Genomic DNA, 24,053 nt, shown 5'->3' with positions numbered 1-24,053 from the left:
GATTTTCTGTGAGCACACCAATCTATAACCTCTCAAGCTATGAAATTCTTCATTTTGCTTCTCTTTACTCTGACATACTGTGATTGTTCATTTTAGTGTGAACTTAGGAGACTATGGTGCCCTGCTATTTGGTTAAACACCAGTCTAAACACTGCCATGGGGTTATTTTTTAAATGTGACAAACATTTACATCAATAGACTTTGAATAAAGCAGATTACCCTTCACAATGTGGGTGCATGCATGCATGCCGAGTCGCTTCAGTCATGTCCAACTCTGTGAGCCTTGTGCAATTAAAGACCTTAGAAGGAAAGACTGAAACCTCCAAGAAGAGAGGTATTCTGCCTCCAGATTGCCTTCAGCCTCAACACTGCAACATCAACTCTTCCCTGGGTCTCCAGCTTGCATGCCAGCCTCACAGATTTCAGACTTGCCAGCTTCACAATCACATGAACCTATTTCTTTAAGACAATTCACTCTCTGTATATAAGTGTACATTCTACTGGTTCTGTTTCTTGCTAGAACCATAATATACATACTTACAACTCCATCACCCAGGTTTTCTGTATCAAAGGAAACAGTACCTTCCTTCTTTCCAAGGCCAATGATGTCTTGTTGTTCATTTATAGCTTACTCTTGGTCCTCCATGGGAATGACTGCTCTCCATAGGTTACTACCTCTATCTATGAATATATCAACAAATCCCTTAAAGTTCAGAGAAATTGGCTTAATTATAGTGCCATTAAAAAGCCTACTCTTTTCCATCTATGAACTTTTGCTCATAGCATACAAGCAGTCTTTTTTTTTTTCCTTTCTGCTTTCCCAAATTGTACTTATTCAAGCTCAAGCACAACCCCCATCTGTTTTGTAATGGCTTCCCTGTTTACCCCATCCAAAACCAATTTATTCCTGTTATCAACTCCTGTATTACTGACTGACTGTACAGTTTTAAGTAATTACTTTTATTGTGACACTATATATTAGGCTCTTTTAAGTCTCACATTATTTTTCTTAACTATTAATGTGTTTACATTTAATCTCCTTTACTAGATTGCAAACTCCTAGGTGAGAATCATGTTCAAAACATTTTCCTATCTCTACAGAATCTAACACCATGTCTATCATCTTAAAAGACAGCTTCATTTGAAAAGAGAACGTCCCTGAAGTTACTTAATGTTTATCTATTTTATCTGTTCAACAGAACACAACAGAAAGTAGGTGCTTAGGTAAATATTTGTTAAAAGAACTGTTCCATTTATAAACAGTGAAACAAAACAGCTTTCATATTAAAGGCCTTAGATATTTATATTAAAGCACTTTAGATTATTTGGCCTTAGATATCTTTGAGCTATTTTTGGTTAATCAAAGACCATTATTTAAAATTTTACCCTTATTTCTTTAATCAGAGATGATAACTGTGCTTTATTCTATATACTTGATTTTGCACTATAATGTTTTTATCTCATAAATCTGCAAACTAATTAATTAGGCTGTATTTTGGCAGGAAGTTAATCCAATCCTACACACTGTGTTGATATACTCAGTAACTATCTAGTGGCTAGATGACATCAGTAGAACATAATACCTCATAATACCTCAACAAAATAAAAATACTATTTCATCTGTGACCAATACTTAATGATTACTAAATATACATATTTTAATATAAATGCAACAATGAATTTCAACAGAAGTGGTAAAGTACAGTCTTAAATATTCTTTATAAAAAGGAATTTATAGTTACATATTAGGTAAATTATACACATATCCAGTAGATTTTCAAAATGTATTTAATGTTTCAAAAGGCCATAAGAGCTTTTGTCGTAATTCACAACTTGATAATTACTTTTAAAATTTTAATACAGGACAAGTCATACCTTTGTTTATGAAATTTTCTAATTTTAGATTCATAGTAATCAATAAGGCAAAGCAACCTAGAAAACAGATGAGTTATTTTCAAAATGTGGTATTGGAACATTTACTATTGTCTCTATTCAATTTCAAATTATACTGATAAATATTTGCAAATTCATAAACAATTTAAGTGATTTTTGCCAGAAGTATCCCATATATTTTAATTTTAATGTATACATTTTTAAATAACCACAGACATTAAATCTCAACATATTAAATATAGATTCTCCTTGATCAAACAGGTCTACCTTTAACAATCACTCCCACAGAAACATTTGCCCAAGGCTATAACTTAAGATGAACAAAGTTGTTCAATGCATTATGAGTGAAAACTCAGATACAATCTAAACATTCTTCAACAAGGGAAAAGTTAAATAATGGCACATCCATATTATAGAAAATGAGGAGGCATTAGAAGAGGTAATGTAAATTTGTAGGAAAAAATTAATGTTGCATAGCCAAATGTAAAACTATTTTTTTTTTAAGAAAGTAGGTGTATTTATGAGTCTATGTACTGAAAATGAACTATATGGCTTCTTAACTGAGGGATAATATTACCCGAACTGGGGGATGGTACTGGTTGTCACACTGAATAGCTGGGGAGGGAGCAAGGATGCTTAAAAGTTCATTAATGAACAAATGAATGCTCATCATGCCCTACAATGAAGAATGGTCCCACCTAAAAAGTCAACAGCACTATTGCCGTGAAACATTTGGAAGAACATAAACCAAACTGTAAAAAGTGGTTATCTCCAGGATATGGAATTAGGAGAAGTAAGCAGGTTTATAATACATTATTTTATATACTTTTACATTGTTTGAATTTTTGTAGGCATTCAGTGCTTTTCTAATTTAAAAAAATTCTCAAAGAAAAATAAAATAACACTACACTTTCACATACTATTCTTTTTAAAGCAAAAATTTTTAGTATTTCACTCTTGTCTTGGGAAAATTACTCACCCATCTCCTTTTTCAGAACTAATTCAACCATTTGTGCTTTTAATATCATAACTTTCTGCATTATTCTTTCCCTTCAACTTTCCCCATGCCAACACATACCAGCTTTCATATTATTCTGCAAATATGCTTTAATTTCCTTTATATACTTTACAAACCCTCTCACCTCCCTCCTTCCCCAATGCTACTATCCCATTTCTATTTTTCCTGCATGACAAACTTCATTCATTCTGAATGACTATTACCTCTACCGTCAATAAACTTATAAGGAAGACTTACTACGTGTCAAACCAGCAATTGAGCAAATAAGACAATAAGAAGACAAACACAAACTGATGAGGTGGCATATAAAACTTCTCACCACCCTCCCCTTCAAACATTCTTGTTCCTCAGTTAGCCTGACACCCAAACGTAACTCCTCTTCGCCTTTTCTTTCTCTGTCTAAACTTTAAAGCTCTATGGAGTTGGGCCTTTCTAACTATAGGTCTGATGGGGCTTCCCCAGTGGCTGAGAAGTAAAGAATCCACCTGCAATGCAGGAGATGTGGATTTGATCCCTGGGTCAGGAAGATCCCCTGGAGAAGGAAATTGTAACCCACCCCAGTGTTCTTGCCTAGGAAATCCCATGGACAGAGGAAACTGGAGGGCCGTGGAGTCGCAAACAGTCAGACATACCTTTGCAACTAAACAACAACAGGCATGATATCTCTATGTGACTGACAGAAGATGTCTAAGTACATATCCATAGATAAACCATCCTCCTCCTGTCCCTTTCTCCAAATCTAGCTTGAAATCTGGCTATCTTTGACTTCTCTCCTTCTCTCAACATCTACAGTCAATTGGTATAGATAATTCCTGTCCATCTCTGCAGTATCTCTTTCTTTTCTTTATAGATCTGCGTTATTTCCCAACTAGACTATTACAACCGATCATTAACTGCTTACTCTAAAAAATAAGAGTTAAAATGAAGGAGCTGAGCACTGCTCTTACCTTCCCTCTAACAAACCACACAGGACAACCAGATAGTCCCTACTCAACAGGAAAGGTTCTTCTTCTTAATGGAAGAACTCCAGCAAGAAAAAAGGAAAAAGGAAAAAAAGGGATAGCAGAATTGAAAACAAGATCAATGAGCGAAACCATCAGATGAGAAGAGGATGGGAAATTTTATAGGAGAAGGATCAGATTGTTGCTATTTAAACCCCTGAACCATCTTAGCATCCCTGAGAGAAGCTCTACTAGACATATATGTTATTATTAGAAGAATAAATTATCACCTATGAAGTATGTCACCAAAAATACTTGCATCTGAATTTAGATTTAACTTCCAGTTTAAAGGGAACACAGGAGACAGAAGAATAAATTAAACAACATAATAAGGAAGCAAATAGACAAATCTAGCATGTACCTCTCCAGGACAACCAATCGTTTTCTTCACCAAGTTAATGACATTAAAACAAACAAAAAAAAAGGGCAGAGAAGAGGAAGAGAAAGATTCCACCAGTTTAAGAGATAAAACCATACCCAAGATGAAATCTATTTTTTAAAAAATGAAGAGTCTAGCAACATATCAATTTATGTAGCAAACATTACTGTTTATCCAAGACGGTATGCGGAACTCTTTTGCAGAGATAAGAAAACACTCTATTTTGAGTGATAATGCGTTCTTCTTCTTCCTGTGTTAACCTATAGATATCCTTCTGCAAAGCAGCAATAGTCTCTTGTTGCTCCATTCGTTTTTTCTTATAATGTTCACATTTTGCCTGTAAGAAATTTTTAAAAAAATAAATTACAATATGTACATCTAAGACATGCTGTTCTAACAATATTGTACACGAAGCTAGCCTCACAATTTCTATGATGCTGTCTCATTCAAGAACTTCAGTAGGGAGGCTGTTTTTAAATGGGTACAAGGTCCAGGAACAATGATACATCATAAATGCAAAAACTGTAACAAGTAAAATCAGCGTAAAATGGGGATAAAAATTGTTTATACTTGCGTGCATTTAAGGATATGTAATAAGTAAAAGAACTCAATCTTTGTAAAACTAAGTTTATATACAGGTTTAGATGAAAATGATAATCAGGAAGGGGCCAATATTAAAGATGCTGAAAAGAACCATGAATTAAAATTAAGATTCTTAAATGACCAATGACAATTCAGGATTTCAGATGGCTTAATTAACTTAGGCATTCATGTAATATGGGAGACTGCAAACTCAGCATAATCAGGAATTTGTTAAGAAATAATATATATCCCCAAGATTTATGCAAGGGAATGTAAATCCTGAATACTCTCTTGTCTTCAGTGAACTATCACTGGCCTGGTTTTCCTAAAAGAATCTGATGCTGGGAAAGACTGAAGGCAGGAGGAGAAGGAGACGACAGAGGATGAGATGGTTGGATGGCATCACCAACTCAAAGGACATGAGTTTGAGCAAGCTCCAGAAGATGGTAAAGGACAGGGAAGCCTGGCATGCTGCAGTCCATGGGGTTGCAAAGAGTAAGACACAACTAAGCAAATGAACAACCATGGCTTCCATCCCTCTAGGTCCTTTGAAAGGTCATTATCAGCAGCACCATCATTATTATTAATACACTTTTTTTTAAAGTTCAGTGGGAAGCCCTATCCCCATCTATCTGCAAAATATTAAGACACTACTTTCAGAAGGGGTGCGCATCCAAGCACATGTTTTCCTACCCATAGTGTCAAGTTTGCACAGACTTAGAGACCCTCAGGGGATAAAAGGAGACTCAGCTTCTGGGTACCATACCATCTCTCAGTAACCACCCAGAGTTTATTCTCTGCCTCAGCCCCACCCTGAGCCAGGCAGATCTATAGTCAAGTGACTTAAAACTAGAATGGCTCAAATTTTCAACGTTGCACGATATAAAAGAATCACGTGCATCTCTCCTAAGATATTCTATAAGGTTAGCATTACCCTAGTACCCAAACCAGACAACACAAGCAAAGAGAACCACAAACCGATATCCCATCATTTAAATAATGATGAAAAAATGCAACAAACTGAGTTTAGTAAACCAAATTCTAAGCAGCATATTAAAAGGATTATACACCATTACCAAGTAGGATTATTCCTGGAATGCAGGAATGGTTCAACATATGAAAAAAAAAATGTAATATACTACATTAACAAAATAAAAGAAAAAAAAAAAAAAACACCACATGATAATCTCAATCAGTGCAGAGAAAGCATCTGACAAAGTTCAACGCCCTTTCAAGATAAAAACACTCAAACTAGGAATAGAAGGAAACTACTTCAACATAACAAAAGCCATCTATGAAAACATCATATTCAACATTAAAAGACTGAAAACCTTTCCTCTAAGATTAGGAACCATGCAAAGATAATTGCATTCACCATTTCTGTTCTATATAGTACTGGAAGTCCTAGCCTGAGCAATTAGGCAAGAAGAAGAAATATAAGGCATTCAAGTTGGAAAGGAAGAAGTAAAATTATCTCTTTGCAGATGACATGATCTGAAACACAGAAAACCCTAAAGAGTCCACCAAAAAAAAAACCCAAAAACCCATTAGAATAAATGAATTCAGAAAGTACCAGAATATAAAGTCAATGCAAAAAATCAACTTTATGTCTATACGCTAACAATGAACAATTTAAAAAGAAAATTAAGAAAACAATTCCATGTATAGTAGCATCAAAAAGAATAAAATAGGAATAAAGCAAAAAGGCAAAAGAATTATACACTGAATATTATACAAGTTGTGAAGGAAACGGAAGACAGAAATTACTAGGAAAATATCCTGTGTTCACAGACTGGAAGACTTAATATTGTTAAGATGTCAATACTATACAAAGTGGTCTACAGATTTAATGCAATCTCTATCAAAACCCCAGTGACTTTTTTTTGCAGAAATAGAAATGGAAACAACACATGCTCATCAACAGACGAATGGATTATGATATATATATATATATACACACACACACATATATATACACACACACACAATCGAATACTACTCAGACTTACAAAAGAATTAAATAAGGTCATCTACAACAACACAGATGGACCCAGAAATTATCACACTAAAAGAAGCAAAGTCAGAAAAGACAAATATAGTGTGATATCACTTACATGTGGAATCTAAAATATTATATAAATGGACTTATTTTAAAAATGGAAACAGGCTCAAAGAGAGAAAATGAACCAATGGTTACCAAAGGGGTAGGGGGTGAGGAGTAAATTGGGAGTTTGGGACTAGCAGATACACACCACTATATATAAAATAGATACACAACTAGGTTCTACTGTATATCACAGGGAACTATATTCAAAATCTTGTAATAACCTATAATGAAAAAGTATGTATGTACTGAATCAATTTGCTGGAATTCATCCTAAAGTTCAGACCCTCAGGAGATCCCACATAGCCAAAACAATCTTGTTAAAGCTCTCACATTTCCTGATTTCAAAGGTGACTACAAAGCCAAAGTAATCAAAATTGTGTGGTACTGGCATTAAAGACATATAGACTAATGGATTAGAATGAATACCCCAGAAATAATACTGCATATCCACAGTCAAATTATTTTCAACAAGCATGCCAAGATCATTCAATGGGAAAAGAACAAGCTCTGTTCAACAAATAATGTTGGGAAAACTAGGTGTATACATGTAAAAAAATGAAGTTGGATGCTTACCTATACCACATACAAAAGTTAATTTAAAATGGATAAAAATTCTAAAGGTAAGAGCTAAAACTATAAAACTCAGAAGAAAACATAAGGCAAAAGCTTCATGACATTGGATTTGACAACCATTTCTTGGTTATGACATCAAAAGCATAAGCAACAAAAGAAAAAAATATATAAATTTGACTTTATTAGAATTCAAACTTTTGTGCACTGAAAAACACTAGAATAAAATGCCAACTCACAAAATGAGAAAAAATATTTGCAAATAACATTGGACTGGCCAAAAAGTTCATTCAGGTTTTGCTGCACCATCTTACAGGAAAACCTGAACAAAACCCAAACAAACTTTTTTGGCCAACCCCATACTTCTGATAAGGAATCAATACTCAGAATAAATAACTCCTACAACTCAACAAAAACATAAGTCTGATTTTAAAATGGGCAAAGGACTTGAATAGACATTTCTCTCAAAAGAGATACACAAACAGCCAATAACACCTGAAAAGATGCTTAACATCACTAACCATCAGAGAAATGCAAATTAAAACCACAATGAGAAACCATTTCACACCCATTAGGATGGCTACTACTAACAAAAACAAAACAAAAATAGAAAACAACAAGTGTGGCTAAGAATGTGAAGAAACTGGAATTCTTGTGCATTGCTGGTGGGAATGTAAATGGTACAGCCACTATGGAAAAGAGTATGGCAGTTCCTCAAAAAATGAAAGATAAAATTACCATGCATGTGCCAAGTCACTTCAGTCATGTCAGACTCTTTGTGACCCTATAGACTATAGCCTGCCAGGCTCCTCTGTCCATGGGGATTCTCAAGGCAATACTGGAGTGGGTTGCCAGGCCCTCCATCCAGGGGATCTTCCTGACTGAGAGATCAAACCCACATCCCTTAAGTCTCCTGCATTGGCAGATGGGTTCTTCACCACCAGTGCCACGTACAATCCAATAATCCCCTTCTGGGTACACACCAAAATGAACTGAAATCAGGGACTGGAACAGATATTTGTATGTCTATATAAACAGCAGCATTATTCACAAAAACCAAAAGATGGTAACAACCCAGGTGTCTAGTGATGAACAGTGTTAGAATGAATAACTGTGAATGAATAAACAAAATATGGTATATACAGGTGATCCTTGAATAATGTGGGGGTTAAGGATGCCAACAATCGGTACCATCAAAAATTCACATATAACATATAGGTGGCTCTCAGTATCTAAGGTTCCTCTGCATCCATGTGTTCAACCAACAGTGATCGTGGAGTTCAGAAATATTCACTACTGAAAAAAATCTGCACATAAGTGGACATACACAGTTCAAACCATGTTCTACAAGAGTCAACTGTACATACAATAGAATATTCAGTTCAGTTCAGTTGCTCAGTCGTGTCCAACTCTTAGCGACTCCATGGACTGCAGTACACCAGGCCTCCCTGTCCATCACCAACTCCCGGAGTTTACTCAAACTCATGTCCATTGAGTTGGTGATGCCATCCAACCATCTCATCCTCTGTCATCCCCTTCTCCACCCGCCTTCAATTTTTCCCAGCATCAGGGTATTTTCCAATGGCTCAGTTCTTCACATCAGGTGGCCAAAGTATTGGAGTTTCAGCTTCAACATCAGTCTTGCCCATGAACATTCAGGACTGACTTCCTTTAGGATGGACTGGTTGGATCTCCTTGCATTCCAAGGGACTCTCAAGAGTCTTCTCCAACACCACAGTTGAAAAGCATCAATTCTTCAGCACTCAGCTTTCTTTATAGTCCAACTCTCATATCCATACATGACTACTGGAAAAACAATAGCTTTGACTAGCTGGACCTTTGTCAGCAAAGTAATGTCTCTGCTTTTTAATATGCTGTCTAGGTTGGTCATAACTTTTCTTCCAAGGAGCAAGTGTCTTTTAGTTTCATGGCTACAGTCACCACCATCTGCAGTGATTTTGGAGCCCCAAAATATAAAGTCTGTCACTGTTTCCAGTTTCCCCACCTATTTGCCATGAAGTGATGGGACCAGATGCCATGATCTTAGTTTTCTGAATGCTGAGTTTTAAACCAACTTTTTCACTCTCCTCTTTCACTTTCATCAAGAGGCTCTTTAGTTCCTCTTTGCCTTCTGCCATAAGGGTGATGTCATCTGCATATCTGAGGTTATTGATATTTCTCCCGGCAATCTTGATTCCAGCCTGTGCTTCATCCAGTCCAGCATTTCACATGATATACTCTGCATATAAGTTAAATAAGCAGGGTAACAATATACAACCTTGATGTACTCCTTTTCCTATTTGGAACCAGTCTGTTGTTCCATGTCCAGTTCTGACTGTTGCTTCTTGCTCTGCATACAGATTTCTCAGGAGGCAGGTCAGGTGGTCTGGTATTCCCATCTCTTGAGGAATTTTCCACAGTTTGTTGTGATCCACACAGTCAAAGGCTTTGGTGTAGTCAATAAAGTAGAAATAGATGTTTTTCTGGAACTCTCTTGCTTTTTTGGTGAGCCAGCAGATGTTGGCAATTTGATCTCTGGTTCCTCTGTGTTTTCTAAATCCAGTTTGAACATCTGGAGGTTCACGGTTCATGTACTGTTGAAGCCTTACTTGGAGAATTTTGAGCATTACTTTGCTAGCGTGTGAGATGAGTGCAATTGTGCAGTAGTTCGAGCATTCTTTAGCATTGCCTTTCTTTGGGATTGGAATGAAAAATGACCTTTTCCAGTCCTGTGGCCACTATTGAGGATCCAGACTTAAAATTCTGACACATGCTACAACATGGATGAATCTTGAACACATTATGCTAAATAAAATAAGCCAGTCACAAAAGGATAAATATTATAAGACTTCACTTATATGAGGTACCCAGAGTAGTTAAATCAATAGACACAAAAAGTAGAATGATGGCTGCCAGGAGCTGCAGGGAGGGAGGAATGGGCAGTTACTATTTAACCAGTATAGAGTTTTAGTTGGGAAGATGAAAAAAGTCTGAAGATGGATGGTGAGAATTGTTGTACAACAATGTTAATGTATTAAAAGTCACTGAACTCTACACTTCAAAATGGTAAATTTTATGTTACGGAAATAATTTACCACAATAAAAAAAAGAGGGGAAAAAAATCAACCATCAATGAATAATGAGAAACTGAAACAGAAAATACAAACATTTACAATACCATCAAAAATATTAAATACTTAAGAGCTAAAACTGATGAAACATGTGGAAAATCAGTGCACCCCAAATTATTGAACACTGTTGAAAAAAGTTAAGGAAAAACCTAAACGAATGGAGAGATATCACATTCATGGATCAGAACATTCAGTATTGTTAAGATGTCAGTTCTCCCCAAATGGAAATACATATACGATAAAAATCTCATCAGGCTTTCTTTGTAGAAATCAACAACAGAATTAGAAAATTCACATGGAAATGTAAAGGATCTCAAATACCCAACGCAAATAAGGAAGGACACTACATAATGATCAAGGGATCAATCCCATAAGAAAATTTAAGAATCGTAAATATATATGCACCCAACATAGAAGCACCTCAATATATAAGGTAAATATTAATAGCCATAAAAAGGGAAATCAATAGTAACACAGTAATGGTGGGGGACTTGAATACTCCAGTTATACCAATGGATAGATCATCCAGACAGAAAATCAGGAAGGAAATACAAGCTGTAAATGATACATTAGACCAAATGAACTTTATATTTTTATATTTACAGGGCATTCCATCTGAAAGCAGCAGAATATACTTTCTTCAAGCACATATGGAACATTCTCCAGCACTGATCTTGGACCATAAATTAAGCCTCAGTAAATTAAGAAAACTGAAATCATATCAAGCATCTTTTCCAACCACAACATTCTATTTATTATAGGTAAAACAACAACAACAATTGTAAAACACACAAATACAATACATTGTACTGTAGCAATTCAATCTCACCTCACCTCAAGAAACAAGAAAAATCTCAAACAACCTAACCTGGACTTCCCTGATGGTACAGTGGATGAGAACCTGCCTGCCAATGCAGGGGATGTGGGTTTGATCCCTAGTCTGGGAAGATTCCACATGCTATGGAGAAACTAAGCCTGTGCACCACAACTTCTGAGCCCACTTGCTTCAACTACTGAAGCCCATGCGCCTAGAGCCTGTGCTCCACAACAAGAGAAACCACCACAATGAGAAGCCCGTGCACCATAAAGAAGAGTAGCCCCCACTTGCCATAACTAGAGAAAGCCCACCTGCAGCAAGGAAGACCAAGTTTAACCAAAAATAAATAAACAAACAGGGACTTCCCTGGTGGTACACTGGATAAGAATCCACTTGCAAATGCAGGGGACACAGATTTGATCCCTGGTCCAGGAAGATTCCACATGCTGCAGAGCAATTAAGTCCATGCACCACAATTACTGAGCCCATACTCTAGAACCCACAAGCCACAATTATTGAGAAACATGCTGCAACTATTGAAGCCCATGTGCCTAAAGCCCATGCATCACAATAAAGAACAGTCCCTGCTTGCCACAAATAGAGAAAGCCCACATGCAGCAATGAAGACACAATGCAACCAATAATAAATAAATAAAATTATTTTTTTAAAAAACCCTAACCTTATACCTAAGGCAACTAGAGAAAGAACAAACAAAACCCAAAGTTGGTAGAAGGAAAGAAGTCATAAAGATCAGAGCAGAAGTAAATGAATTAGAGATGAAGAAAGCAATAGAAAAGATCATTGACAGTAAAAGCTGGTTCTTTGAAAAGATAAAGTTGATAAGCCTTTAGCTAGACTCATCATAAAAAGGGGGGTGGGAGGAAAGCTCAGATCAATAAAATTAGAAATGAAAAAGAAGTTACAACTGATACCAAAGAATTACAAAGAATCATAAGAAACTACTACAAGAAATTATATGCCGATAAAATGGACTATCTGGAAGAAATGGAAAAATTCTTAGAAAGGTACAAACTTTCAAGGCTGAACCAGGAAGAAATAGAAAATATGAACAGACCAATAACAGGTACTGAAATTGAAATAACAAAAAAAAAGTCCAGGACCAGATGGCTTCACAGGCAAATTCTATGAAACATTTAGAAAAGAGTGAACATCTATCCTCCTGAAACTTCCAAAAACTGCAGAGGAAGAAAGCTCATTTCACTATTACCCTGAAACCAAAACTAGACAACATACCACCAAAAAAAAAAAAAAAATTACAGACCAGTATCACTGATGAACACAGATGCAAAAATCCTCAAAATACTAGCAAACTCAATCCAACAACACATTAAAAGGATCATACATCATGATCAAGTGAGATTTATCCCAGGGATGCAAACATATGCAAACCAATATGATACAATGCATTAACAAACTGAAGAATAAAAACATGATCATCTCAATATATGCAGAAAAAACTTCTGACAAAACTCAGCACCCATTTATGACAACAAAAGAAAACTCTCCAGAAGGTGGGCATAGAGGGAAATTATCTCAACATAATAAAAGGCCATATACAACAAACCCACAGTTAACATCATTCTCAAGAGAGAAAAACTTAGTTTTTCTAAGAACAGGAACAAGAAAAGGATGTCCACTCTCACCACTTTAATTCACATAGTTTTCAAAGTTCTAGCTACAGTTTTCTGAGAAGAAAAATAAAAGGAAACCTAATTGAAAAAGAAGTAAAACTATCATTGTTTGCAAATGACATGATACTACACAGAGACAATACTAAAGATGCTACCAGAAAACTACTAGAGCTCAATGAATGTTGTAAAGTTGCAGGATACAAAATTAACACACAGAAATTTCTTACATTCCTATACACTAACAACAAAAAATCAGAGAAATTAAGGAAATGATTCCATTTACTGTTGCATCAAAAAGAATAAAATACTGAAGAATAAACCTACCTAAGGAGGCAAAAGACCTGTACTCAGAAAACTATAAAATGCTGATGAAAGAAATCAAAGATGACACAAACAGATGGAGAGATATACTATGTTCTTGGATTGAAAGAATATAGTCAAAATGACTATACAATTCAAGGCAATCTACAGATTCAATGCAACACCTATCAAATTACCAATGGCATCCTTCACAGAATTACAACACAAAATTTTTACAATTTATATGGAAACATAAAAGACCCTGAATAGCCAAAGAAATCTTGAGAAAGAAAAACAGAGCTAGAGGAAATCAGGCTCCCTGACTTCAGACTGTACTACAAAGCTACAGTAATCCAAACAGTATGGAACTGGCACAAAAACAGAAATATAGATCCATGGGACAGGATAAAAGTCCAGAGATAAACATATACACCTATGGTCACCTAATCTATGACAAGGGAGGCAAAAATATACAAGGGAGAAAAGACAGTCTTTTCAATAAATGTAATAGGAAAACTGGACTGCTACATACAAAAGAATGAAATTAGGGGCCTCCCTGGTCCAGCAGTTAAGACTCTGTGCTCCCAATGCAGGGACCCAGGTTCAATCCCTGGACAGGGAACTAGATCCCACATGCCACCACTATGACCTGGCACAGCCAAATAAATAAATTATAAATAAAAATAAACACATGAAAAAGACATGCTGAAATTTCAGGGTAAAGATCCATTTTCAAGGAAAGAAATGAAATTAGGACACTAAAACCATTTGTTGTTGTTCAGTCGCTAAGCTGTGTCCAATTCTTTGTGACTCCATGGACTGCAGCATACCAGGCTTCCCTGTCCTTCACTAGCTCTGGGATTCTTCTCAAGTTCATGTCCACTGAGTCAGTGATGCTATCTAACCATCTTATCCTCTGCTGCCCTCTTCACTGTTTGCCTTCAATTTTCCCAGCATCAGGGTCTTTTCCAGTAAGTTGGTGCTTCGCATCAGGTGGCCAAAGCACTGGAACTTCAGTTTTACCATTAGTCCTTCCACTGAGTATTCAGGGTTGATATGCTTTAGGATTGACTGGTTTGATCTAACTAACACCCCACACAAAAATAAACTTGAAATGGAGTAAAGATCTAAACGTAAGGCCGGATGCTATAAAACTCTTAGAGGAAAACAAAGGCAGAACACTTTCTAACATAAATCACATAAGTATCTTTTTTGATTCAACTCCTAGAGTAATGAAAATAAAAACAAAAATAAACAAATTGGACCTAATTAAACTTAATAACTTTTGCACAGCAAAGAAAATCATAAAACCAAAAGATAGCCGAAGGTGTAGGTTCAAGCCCTGGTTAGGGAACTAAGATTCCACAAGCCACATGAGATAAAGTATTTGCAAACCAAGCAACCAAAAAGGGAGTAATTTACAAAACATATAGCTTATGCAAGCTCAATATCAAAAAAAGAAACAACCCAATCAAACAATGGGTGGAAGATCTAAATAGACATTTCTCCAAACACATACAGATGGCAAAAAGCACATGAAAATATGCTTAACATAACTTATTAGAGAAATGCAAATCAAAACTACAATGAGATAACATTTCATACCAATCATAATGGCCGTCATCACCAAATCTACAAATAATAAATGCTGGAGAGGGTGTGGAGAAAAAGCAAACTTCCTACACTGTGCGTGGGAATGCACATTGGTACAACCATTATGCATTGAAGGTATGAAGGTTCCTTCAAATATGCTTCAATATGCATTGAAGGTATGAAGGTTCCATAATAGTATGAAGATTCCTTCAAAAAATACAGAACTATCACATGATCCAGCAATCCCACTCTTGGGCATATATCCAGAGAAAACTACAATTTGAAAAGATACATGCATCCCAGTGTTCACTGCAGCACTGTTTACAATAGCCAAGACATGGAAGCAACCTAAATGTCCACGGACAAAGGAGTGGATAAAGAAGATGTGATACTTACATACAATGGAATATTACTCAGCCATAAAAAACAAAACAATGCCACTTGCAGCAACATTGATCAACCTAGAGATTATCATACTGAGTAAAGTAAGTCAGACCATAAAAAGATAAATATCATATCATACCATTTATATGTGGAATTTAGAAACAAAAAGATTCAAATGAACTTGTTTACAAAACAGAAATAGAGTCACAGATGTAGAAAACAAACGTATATTCACTGGGGGGTGGGGGGAAGTGGAGTGGGTGGGGAGAAGGGATAAATTGGGAGACTGAGATTGATATATACACACGACTATATATAAAATAGATAACTAATTAAGGACCTTCAGTATAGCACAGGGAACTCTACTCAATACTTGCAATTACCTATAAGGGAAAAGAATCTGAAAAAAAGATACATGTAATATATAAATGATTTATTTTGCTATACATCTGAAACTAACACAACATTATAAAGCCATTATACTCCAGTAAATTTTTTTTAGTAAATTTTAAAATGGTTTAAAAATTAAACAGCCAACATGATATTGAAAAAGAACAAAAGTAGAAGACTCAGAGTGCCTAATTTCAGATTAATAGTAATCAAAGCACTGTGGTTCTGGTGTAAAGAAAGATACATATATCAATGGAGCAGGATAGTCCAGAAATAGACCCACACATACACTGATTCTCAGCAAAGATACAAAGGCAATCTAGTGGAGAAAGGATAGTTTTTTTAAACAAATAGTGGTGGAACAATTGGATATTGTAACCTTGGGCTATGAAAAGTTGTCTTTATATACAAATCAAAAACACAATCTATTTTAGAAAAACTGATAGGGTGAACTTCATCAAAATCAAGTACTTATGCTCTTTCAAAGACACTGAAAGAATGAAAACAAGTCACAGGCAGCATCTTAAGAAGTTAACTATACACTTACTCTTAGCAATTCTAGTCTTAGATATCTACCAAAGAGAAAAAGAAAGCAGAAGGCCACAGAATAACACAAATTTTGTAAAAGTTTCATTTGTATTAGCCAGAAAGTGGAAACAAGTCTAATGTCCATCAACAGGACAATCAACAAACTGCAGTATATTCACACAACGTAATAATCTGTTGATCCAGCAATATGCATGAATCTTAAAATAATCATGTTGAGTGAAAGATGAACAATGATTTTGAGACAGGAAGACAAGAATACCATTTTAGAAAAGAACCAAGAAAATGGCCTTGAGCAAGTGGCCTTGACAGGCTTGGTAGAACAAAAGCATCTGAAGGCTTGGGCCTCAGAGCTAACACCCGGAGACCCACAGGAATAAAAAATTATCTCTGTTCCAATGATGTATGTACATATAAATCTGCCACAAAGCAGAATCATTGAACTCCCAGTTCCCTGAAAGATATAAAAGCCTGACACACATTCCTAAGTTGTTTTTATAGAAGGAAGACCCCCTCCAGATGAAATCTGCTGACTGCAAGCATGTAGACACCAGAACATTTGAAACCAGAAGGTTGATGATACCTGAAACTTCACCTTGATGCCAACCAATCCAAGAATTGAGCACAAGCTAATCAAGCACACTGTGGCCCCCTCCCTCACAATCCCTTTAAAACCGGACTTCCCTGAAAATTCTCCAGAATTTGGCACTCTTTTCCACCTTTACGCTTGTGCACAAGCTATCCTTTCACTAAAGAGCTTAAGAATCTTGTGGGAGCAATATTCATATTTCTAAGATATTACTGTCCAAGAATCTGGAGAGGGCCCAATAACAATTTTAATAAGCACTGCCATCCTTCCTATATCTATCTCTTTCCTCCCTACCTAGATGTCAGTTACTTATAAGGCCATCATACATTAGGAATATCTTGCTGATGTTAATAAACAGTAGATCTATTTTCTCATTTGGCCCTAAGAAACACTCTGTCTCATGATTCCGTGTATATTTCAGAAAGTTAAAGTCGATAGAGAAATCCAACACAAAAGTAAAAAGATAAATTGAAGCTAAAGGACTTGTGGAGAAGTGTACAGAAGAGCTTGGTGGCTTTACACTGAGTGGTTTGCCAAAGGAGGTGGTGTGCACTCAATCATGTCCAACTCTTTGTGACCCCACGCCTGCAGCCCTCCTGGTTCCTCTGTCCATGACATTTTCCAGGCAAAAATATTGGAGTGGGTTGCCATTTCCTCCTCTAGGGGATCTTCCCAACCCAGGGATAAAACTGGTATCTCTTGCATCTCCTGCATTAGCAGGTGGATTCTTTACCACTGAGCCACTTGGGAAGCCCACACTGGGTGGTTTAATTAATACATAATAATTAGGACAGACAGTATAAAACTAGATTGTTTTTCTCTGCTTGTTAAAAGTGTAAACAACAGGAAGAAAATATTTTGTGCTATTTCAACTGTCAGTAGTAAATAAACATATAGAGAGAATAAAAATACAGAATTGAAATATACAATAATATAAGCTGGAGAATATAATAATTATAAAACAATTTTACCAATGTCATAGAATGAGGTAGAAAGTACAAACATTACATTTTGAGAAGTCAAAAGTGCATATTTTAATCTTTAAGGTAACCACTAAAAGAAACGCAAAAATCAGCTTTCTGATCCATATATCCCTATGGAGAAAGAAGAGGGAGAACTACATGCTGACACTGATCAAAAACTAAAATTATCCGCTTAGATCTTTCAGTTCAGTCACTCAGTCATGTTCGACTCTTTGCGACCCCATGGACTGCAGCACACCAGGCCTTCCTCTCCATCATCAACTCCCAGAGCCTACTCAAACTCATGTCTATTGAGTTGGTGATGCCATCCAACCATCTCATCCTCTGTCGTCACCTTCTCTCTTGCCGTCAATGTTTCCCAACATCAAGGTCTTTTTCCAATGAGTCAGTTCTTCACATCAGGTGGCCAAAGTACTGGAGCTTAGCTTCAGCACCAGTCCTTCCAATGAATATTCAGGACTGATTTCCTTTAGGCCCCTTGCAGTCCAAGGGACTGGCTGGATCTCCTTGCATTCCAAGGGACTCTCAAGAGTCTTCTCCAACACCACAGTTCAAAAGCATCAATTCTTCGGCGCTTAGCTTTCTTTACAGTCCAACTCTCACATTCATACATGACTACTGAAAAAAACCACAGTTTTGACCATACTGACGTTGGCAAAGTAATGTCTCTGCTTTTTAATATGCTGTCTAGGCTGGTCATAGCTTTTCTTCCAAGGAGCAAACGTCTTTTAATTTCATGGTGCAGTCACCATCTACAGTGATTTTGGAGCCCAAGAAAATAAAGTCTGTCACTGTTTCCATTGTTTCCCCATCTATTTGCCATGAAGTGATGGGACCAGGTGCCACGATCTTCGTTTTTTGAATGCTGAGTTTTAAACCAACTTTTTCACTCTCCTCTTTCACTTTCATCAAGAGGCTCTTTAGTTGCTCTTCACCTTCTGCCATAAGGGTGGTGTCATCTGCATATCTGAGGTTATTGATATTTCTCCTGGCAATCTGGATTCCAGCTTCTGCTTCATCCAGTCCAGCATTTCACGTGATGTACTCTGCATTGATCTTTAGAGGACTGAAAAGTTTATCAAACTATATCCACAGAAGCTAATACATGTTGTCTAAGTACAGAAAAAGGAAAACTGCACTGCAGAACATAGAAATGTTGTCTTTTAGTTTCTGCATTTCCCAGCAATCTCTCAATAACAATCTTTCAAAGTATTACTGTCAAACACCTGTTAATTTCCTTGATCTCTTTGCCACATACACACAAAATCAATGTTTCCTTTCTCTCAACTGCAAAATATGCAGCACTAAACCATTCTAAAACTGTAAACAAGTGCATGCCAAAACAAAAAAAAAATGTGCCTCAAACTGTGAAATAATTGTTTTCAAGGAGCACTTCCACCTTCCCCAGGAAAGCACAAATTAACTAGTACAGAATATAATGTATGACCAATTGGTGATAGACTTGTACAAAAATTCAGGCAACACTGAGGGGCAGCAATTCCTTGGGAACTGCCCTTGAGGATTTGCCAATTTCTGTCATTATTCTATAAAAAGTACCCTTCATGTACTTAAGAAACAAGCAAACAACTAATTTCAATTGATCAAATTAGCATAGATACCCTTCCCCAGGGCTTCCCAGGTGGCCCAGCGGTAAAAAATCCGACCCCCAATGCAGAAGACGCCAAGAAACACGTGGGTTCGATCCCTGGGTCGAGAAGATGCCCTGGAGTAGGCAATGGCAACCCGCTCCAGTATTCTTGCCTAGAAAATTCCACAGACAGAGGAGCCTGCTACAGTCCAGGCTACAGTCCATGGGATGGCAAAGAGTCAGACACTACTGAGCACACACACACCCTCCCACAAAACCAAGTTTCACGCCCCCACCCTAATTCTGTCTGTTTCCCACGGCCGACTGGGACATGAGACTTCCTCTGTACACATTTAAAAGCTATATAACAAAACTCTGAAACATGAAGTTAAAAGTTCATTTAGGACAGATGAAATACTTGACAGAAAATACGTGACAATCCATTCAAATCACCCCTTACCAATGAATACTCAAGCATTTTTCTTTGAATTGCCTAAAACCCTGGTAAATTCATAAGCCTCACATTTAAATAATTTGGCTTGTGATTATTTATAGATCAACCTCTTTAAGGAAAAAAATAGGTATCTTCCTTAAAAAAAAGAAACCCACACAGATCTCTCTGCCTTCAACTCCCTCTATCAGTACCAGCTGATGGCTGCTTCTCACATCAGTAAGTTGATGAGTTAAAGCAACGGTCCCCAGCTTTTTTGGCACTAGCGACTGATTCTGTGGAAGATAATCTTTCTACGGATGGGGGAGGGGGGGTTGGGATGATGCAAGTGTATATATTTACTGTGCACTTTATGATTATTATGTCAGCTCCACCTCTTACCAGGTATTAGATCCAAGAGTCTGAGGACCCCTGAGCTAAAGAACTTCATATTTCTACATGTCCTGTATCTGAGATGAAGGCCAAAATCAAATGCATATAGCAGTATGTCCAAAACCCCCTCCCCACAGAGAGTTTACAATATACTATTGATGAGGAACGCTACCTGACAAAGCAAACCTAAAAATGTAAATGCTAGATCTTATTGACTGATGAATAACAGAAACAGACTTGGCCAAAGAATGATAGTGTCTTCTCTGGAGCTATGAACACCACCAACAGGTCCAGCACTGCTGGCCCCAAGCTGGCAGCCTAAATGAGGGCAGAACACCAACTGCCTGCAGCTTCATACCAGAAATTCTTAGTATCTCTTGCTGATTCTCTCTGATCCCTGAAATTTAACTTATCACATCCTTCCAATGCTGCTAGCATAAACTGAGGGGACATCCAGACCCTGCCTAAGGAGTACTGTCCCTTTAGACAGCCTAAACACCTTGTATGCAACAGGTACGTATAATGCTGTGCCAACCAAAAACATTTATAATGATATACTGTTTCTAAGTAATGTCTTATACAACTAAATATTGATTTTCCCTACAAAAGATTTCTTTCTTTCAATTACAAGAAACACCCAAGTTTAAAAAGAGGTTTTTTAAATTAGGAAATTAAATATTCAATGTTATAACATTGATATTTCAAGAAAAATAAAAGTAAAAAAATTATAATCAATAATTCAAATATCTATTGAGTATCTACAACTAATAATAAAGCAGACATTTTCTCAGCCCTAGACAAAACAGACAAAAATATCAGCCCTCATGGAGTTTGCATTCTAACACAGAGATATACAAACAAGACAAAGTGTATAGTATATCAGCATGTTAGATGGTGCTAAGAGTTATGGACAAAACAAAGCAGGGAAGACAAGATGATATCTGGGGGACAGGACTGCCAACTGTAAGTGAAGTCGTCAGAAAAGGAATCCCTGAGAGATAGTGATGTGACACTTGAGTAAGCAGAGAGAAAACAAACCATGCAGCTAAAAAAAGCACGCATGGTAGAGGGAACAAGGAAGAACAAAATATACAAAGACCCTGAGGTGAGAATGTTCAAGGAAAATGTTCAAAGAAAATCAAGAATGTCAGTGTGACTGGAATAGAATATGCAAGAGGTACAGTAGGTGAAGTCAGAAGGTAACACGGGGACAATCATGTAAGATCATGGTTAAGAGTTTTGGATTTTTCCCTTTAAGAAAAAGAAAAAGCAAAGTCAGAGTGTTCTGTGCTATAATGTTGAGAGCACACTAAAAAAGGCAAGGCTTGGAGTAGGGAAACCAAGAAAGAAACAGGAAAGAAATGAAAGTGACTTGGACCAGAGCGGAGATTAAAAGACGAAAGTCTGGGGAGGAAATCCAGGTACGGTTTTGGACATGTTAAAAAGTTCTAGATGCCTAATTAGACATCCAATAGAGATATCAAGTAGGATGCAGGATTTAAGTCTGGAATTAAGGAAAGAAGCCTGTGTCACAGATTTAAAAGTACTATGAATTAGACTGAGCATCACCAAGGAAGTTAGAATTTATAGGAAAAAAAAAGTCTAAGGGATGAGTCTGAGGAAAATGCGAAGAATCAGCAACAGGATCGAAAAATAACCAGTGGGGTTAGAGGAAAACCAGAAGAGAAGATATTCTGGAAATAGCAAAGAGAATTTCAAGTCAATGACAATAATAGGTAAAGGAAGATAACGATCACTGAACTAAGCAACATGGAAGTCACCTGTAACATTGACAAGGTGTTTTAAGACTATCATGTAAGAAAATGTTTAACTCAGTACCTGTAAAGCTTTATGCTCCTTTTGAAGTTCTTTTATTTTATTCTGTTGCTGGCAAACCCTATTTACAGATTCATCCTCCATTTCACCAATTTTGGACTTCACACTCTCCATAATTTGTTCCAAGTCATTAGCTCGTTGTTCCTGATCTGCAGCTCGGCTTTGTTGTTGCTGAAGTTCATTTCTAGTAACAGACGTACAATTCCTTCTCTTAGTAATAGAAACAAATCATATCAACCAACACATCCATCTAACAACATAATGACTTTGTAAAATTTTTTTGCATTCTTAAAATTTCTATAACACAAACCAACAGAGGAAACATAGGGTATCATTTTATCGAAGCTATTACCAAAAGATTTACCTACTGAAAATATTTTTTACTTAATATTTAATCAATGGAAAACCAAATTTCAAGATTCTTTTCAAGCAAGTTATTTTTAAAATGCATATCATTTGTTCACATACAATTCAAAACAGATTTTTTTTCCATTCTCTTACTTAAGCTGTTTATTAGTTTCTATGAGCTCCTGGATCATGTTCTGTTGACGTGATGTTTCCTCCATCATTGTTTTTAAATTCTCCCTCATCGTTTGTGATGACTGTTTGTCAAAAATGATGAGATCTACATTTTTTGAAATGTAATACACATAGTAAAAATGAAGATAAGAAAAAAATTAAGATTGAAAAATTTTAACAAAAAAAGAAGCTTTTTATCTTAAGGAGCAAGAATGTAATTTGATTACCTTTCATATCTGTTCTTTTGACTAGAGATAAAGGCTTTAAGCCATGCATCATCAGCAGCACACTTATGCTTTCCCATTCTGCTTCTTCCCGCTACAGTCACAAGGAGACAGAAAAGGATCAACGTTAAGATACAGGCGGAAGAAAGGCCCTCCTATAAATAATTTCCTTTGTTTTCAGAACAATAGACTTTTTCTCCAAAAGCTTTAATATGAATTTTTATACACAGAAACAGACTTGTTTCTAACAAAATTAGACTAAAAAGTATGCAAATAAGCATAGATAGTTACATTATATCTGGAATTACATAATTCCAGAACACATATATAGGTCTTAATGAAAAAATTAAAAGCCTTATAATTTCAGTGAATTAACAGACCTTAAGTTTCTTATTTAACTGAACTTTTTATTTGAGGTTTTTTATTTAACTGTCACCTTAACAATGACTGGGGTCACAACAAAATCAAACATATCTGACTGGAAGAGTCAATAACTTAGGTAGTTCCTTGTATAATGGACAAGGTCTACTATGAAAAGGAGTCTGTCCATCTAGGTAACGGATTCTAGTAGAAATATTCTGAAAGACACTCCTAAGTTTTGTATCCCTGATTCTAAATATGTATTTACCCCATGTAACTGAAAAGGGAACTCTCTCCAGATTAAAAAAAGAATAAAACCTAACAATAAATAAAAACTTAACAATGGGGAAGAAAAGAACATAAAATACAGTAAGAACAGACACAGATATTTTTAAAATGACATTTAAATTCATGGTATTAACATCAATAATAGGTTCTTAAGTACAATGATCAATCTTGAAATCAAGTGTGTGAAATACTCTGCATTCTTTTTATAAGCCCTTAAGTATCTTATAGAGTATAACGTACGTATATTTGTAAAAAGGTGATTTGAGTAAAATTTCAATTTATTTAAATGCTTGAAAAGTGTCTAATATATTTTATTAGTGAATAGCATGTAAATATTATAATAATGTTAATATTAATAATTTGGAGAATTTTTCCCCTCCCTCTCTCCTAGAAAATTTTTTAAAGTTCAAATAAAAGTATTACTCTTCACATCCAATGGAGAAGGAAAGGCAACCCACTCCAGTAATCTTGCCTGGAGA

At 36.2% G+C, this 24,053-nt stretch overlaps 1 protein-coding gene across 12 annotated transcripts in view; it reads right to left on the bottom strand.

Annotated features, from left to right (window-relative positions):
• CEP70 (centrosomal protein 70) overlaps positions 1 to 24,053 on the bottom strand; it is a 242,652-nt gene that overhangs the window by 34,586 nt on the left and 184,013 nt on the right. For 10 of the 12 annotated variants that reach the window (XM_043474277.1, XM_043474278.1, XM_043474274.1 and 7 more), the window contains 5 exons: positions 22,930 to 23,020; positions 22,685 to 22,808; positions 22,187 to 22,367; positions 4,459 to 4,628; positions 1,876 to 1,932 (listed from right to left, as the gene is read on the bottom strand). In XM_043474277.1, coding sequence (XP_043330212.1) covers positions 1,876 to 1,932; positions 4,459 to 4,628; positions 22,187 to 22,367; positions 22,685 to 22,808; positions 22,930 to 23,020 — 623 coding nt within the window. The remainder of the gene's footprint in view (positions 1 to 1,875; positions 1,933 to 4,458; positions 4,629 to 22,186; positions 22,368 to 22,684; positions 22,809 to 22,929; positions 23,021 to 24,053) is intronic. The other 2 variants (XM_043474281.1, XM_043474280.1) reach the window with 2 other exon arrangements.

This window comes from Cervus canadensis, chromosome 7, assembly GCF_019320065.1.
Source record: "Cervus canadensis isolate Bull #8, Minnesota chromosome 7, ASM1932006v1, whole genome shotgun sequence".
NCBI lineage: Eukaryota > Metazoa > Chordata > Mammalia > Artiodactyla > Cervidae > Cervus > Cervus canadensis.
Note: the sequence above shows the minus strand (reverse complement) of the source record. Positions and strands in the feature narration are given on the sequence as shown.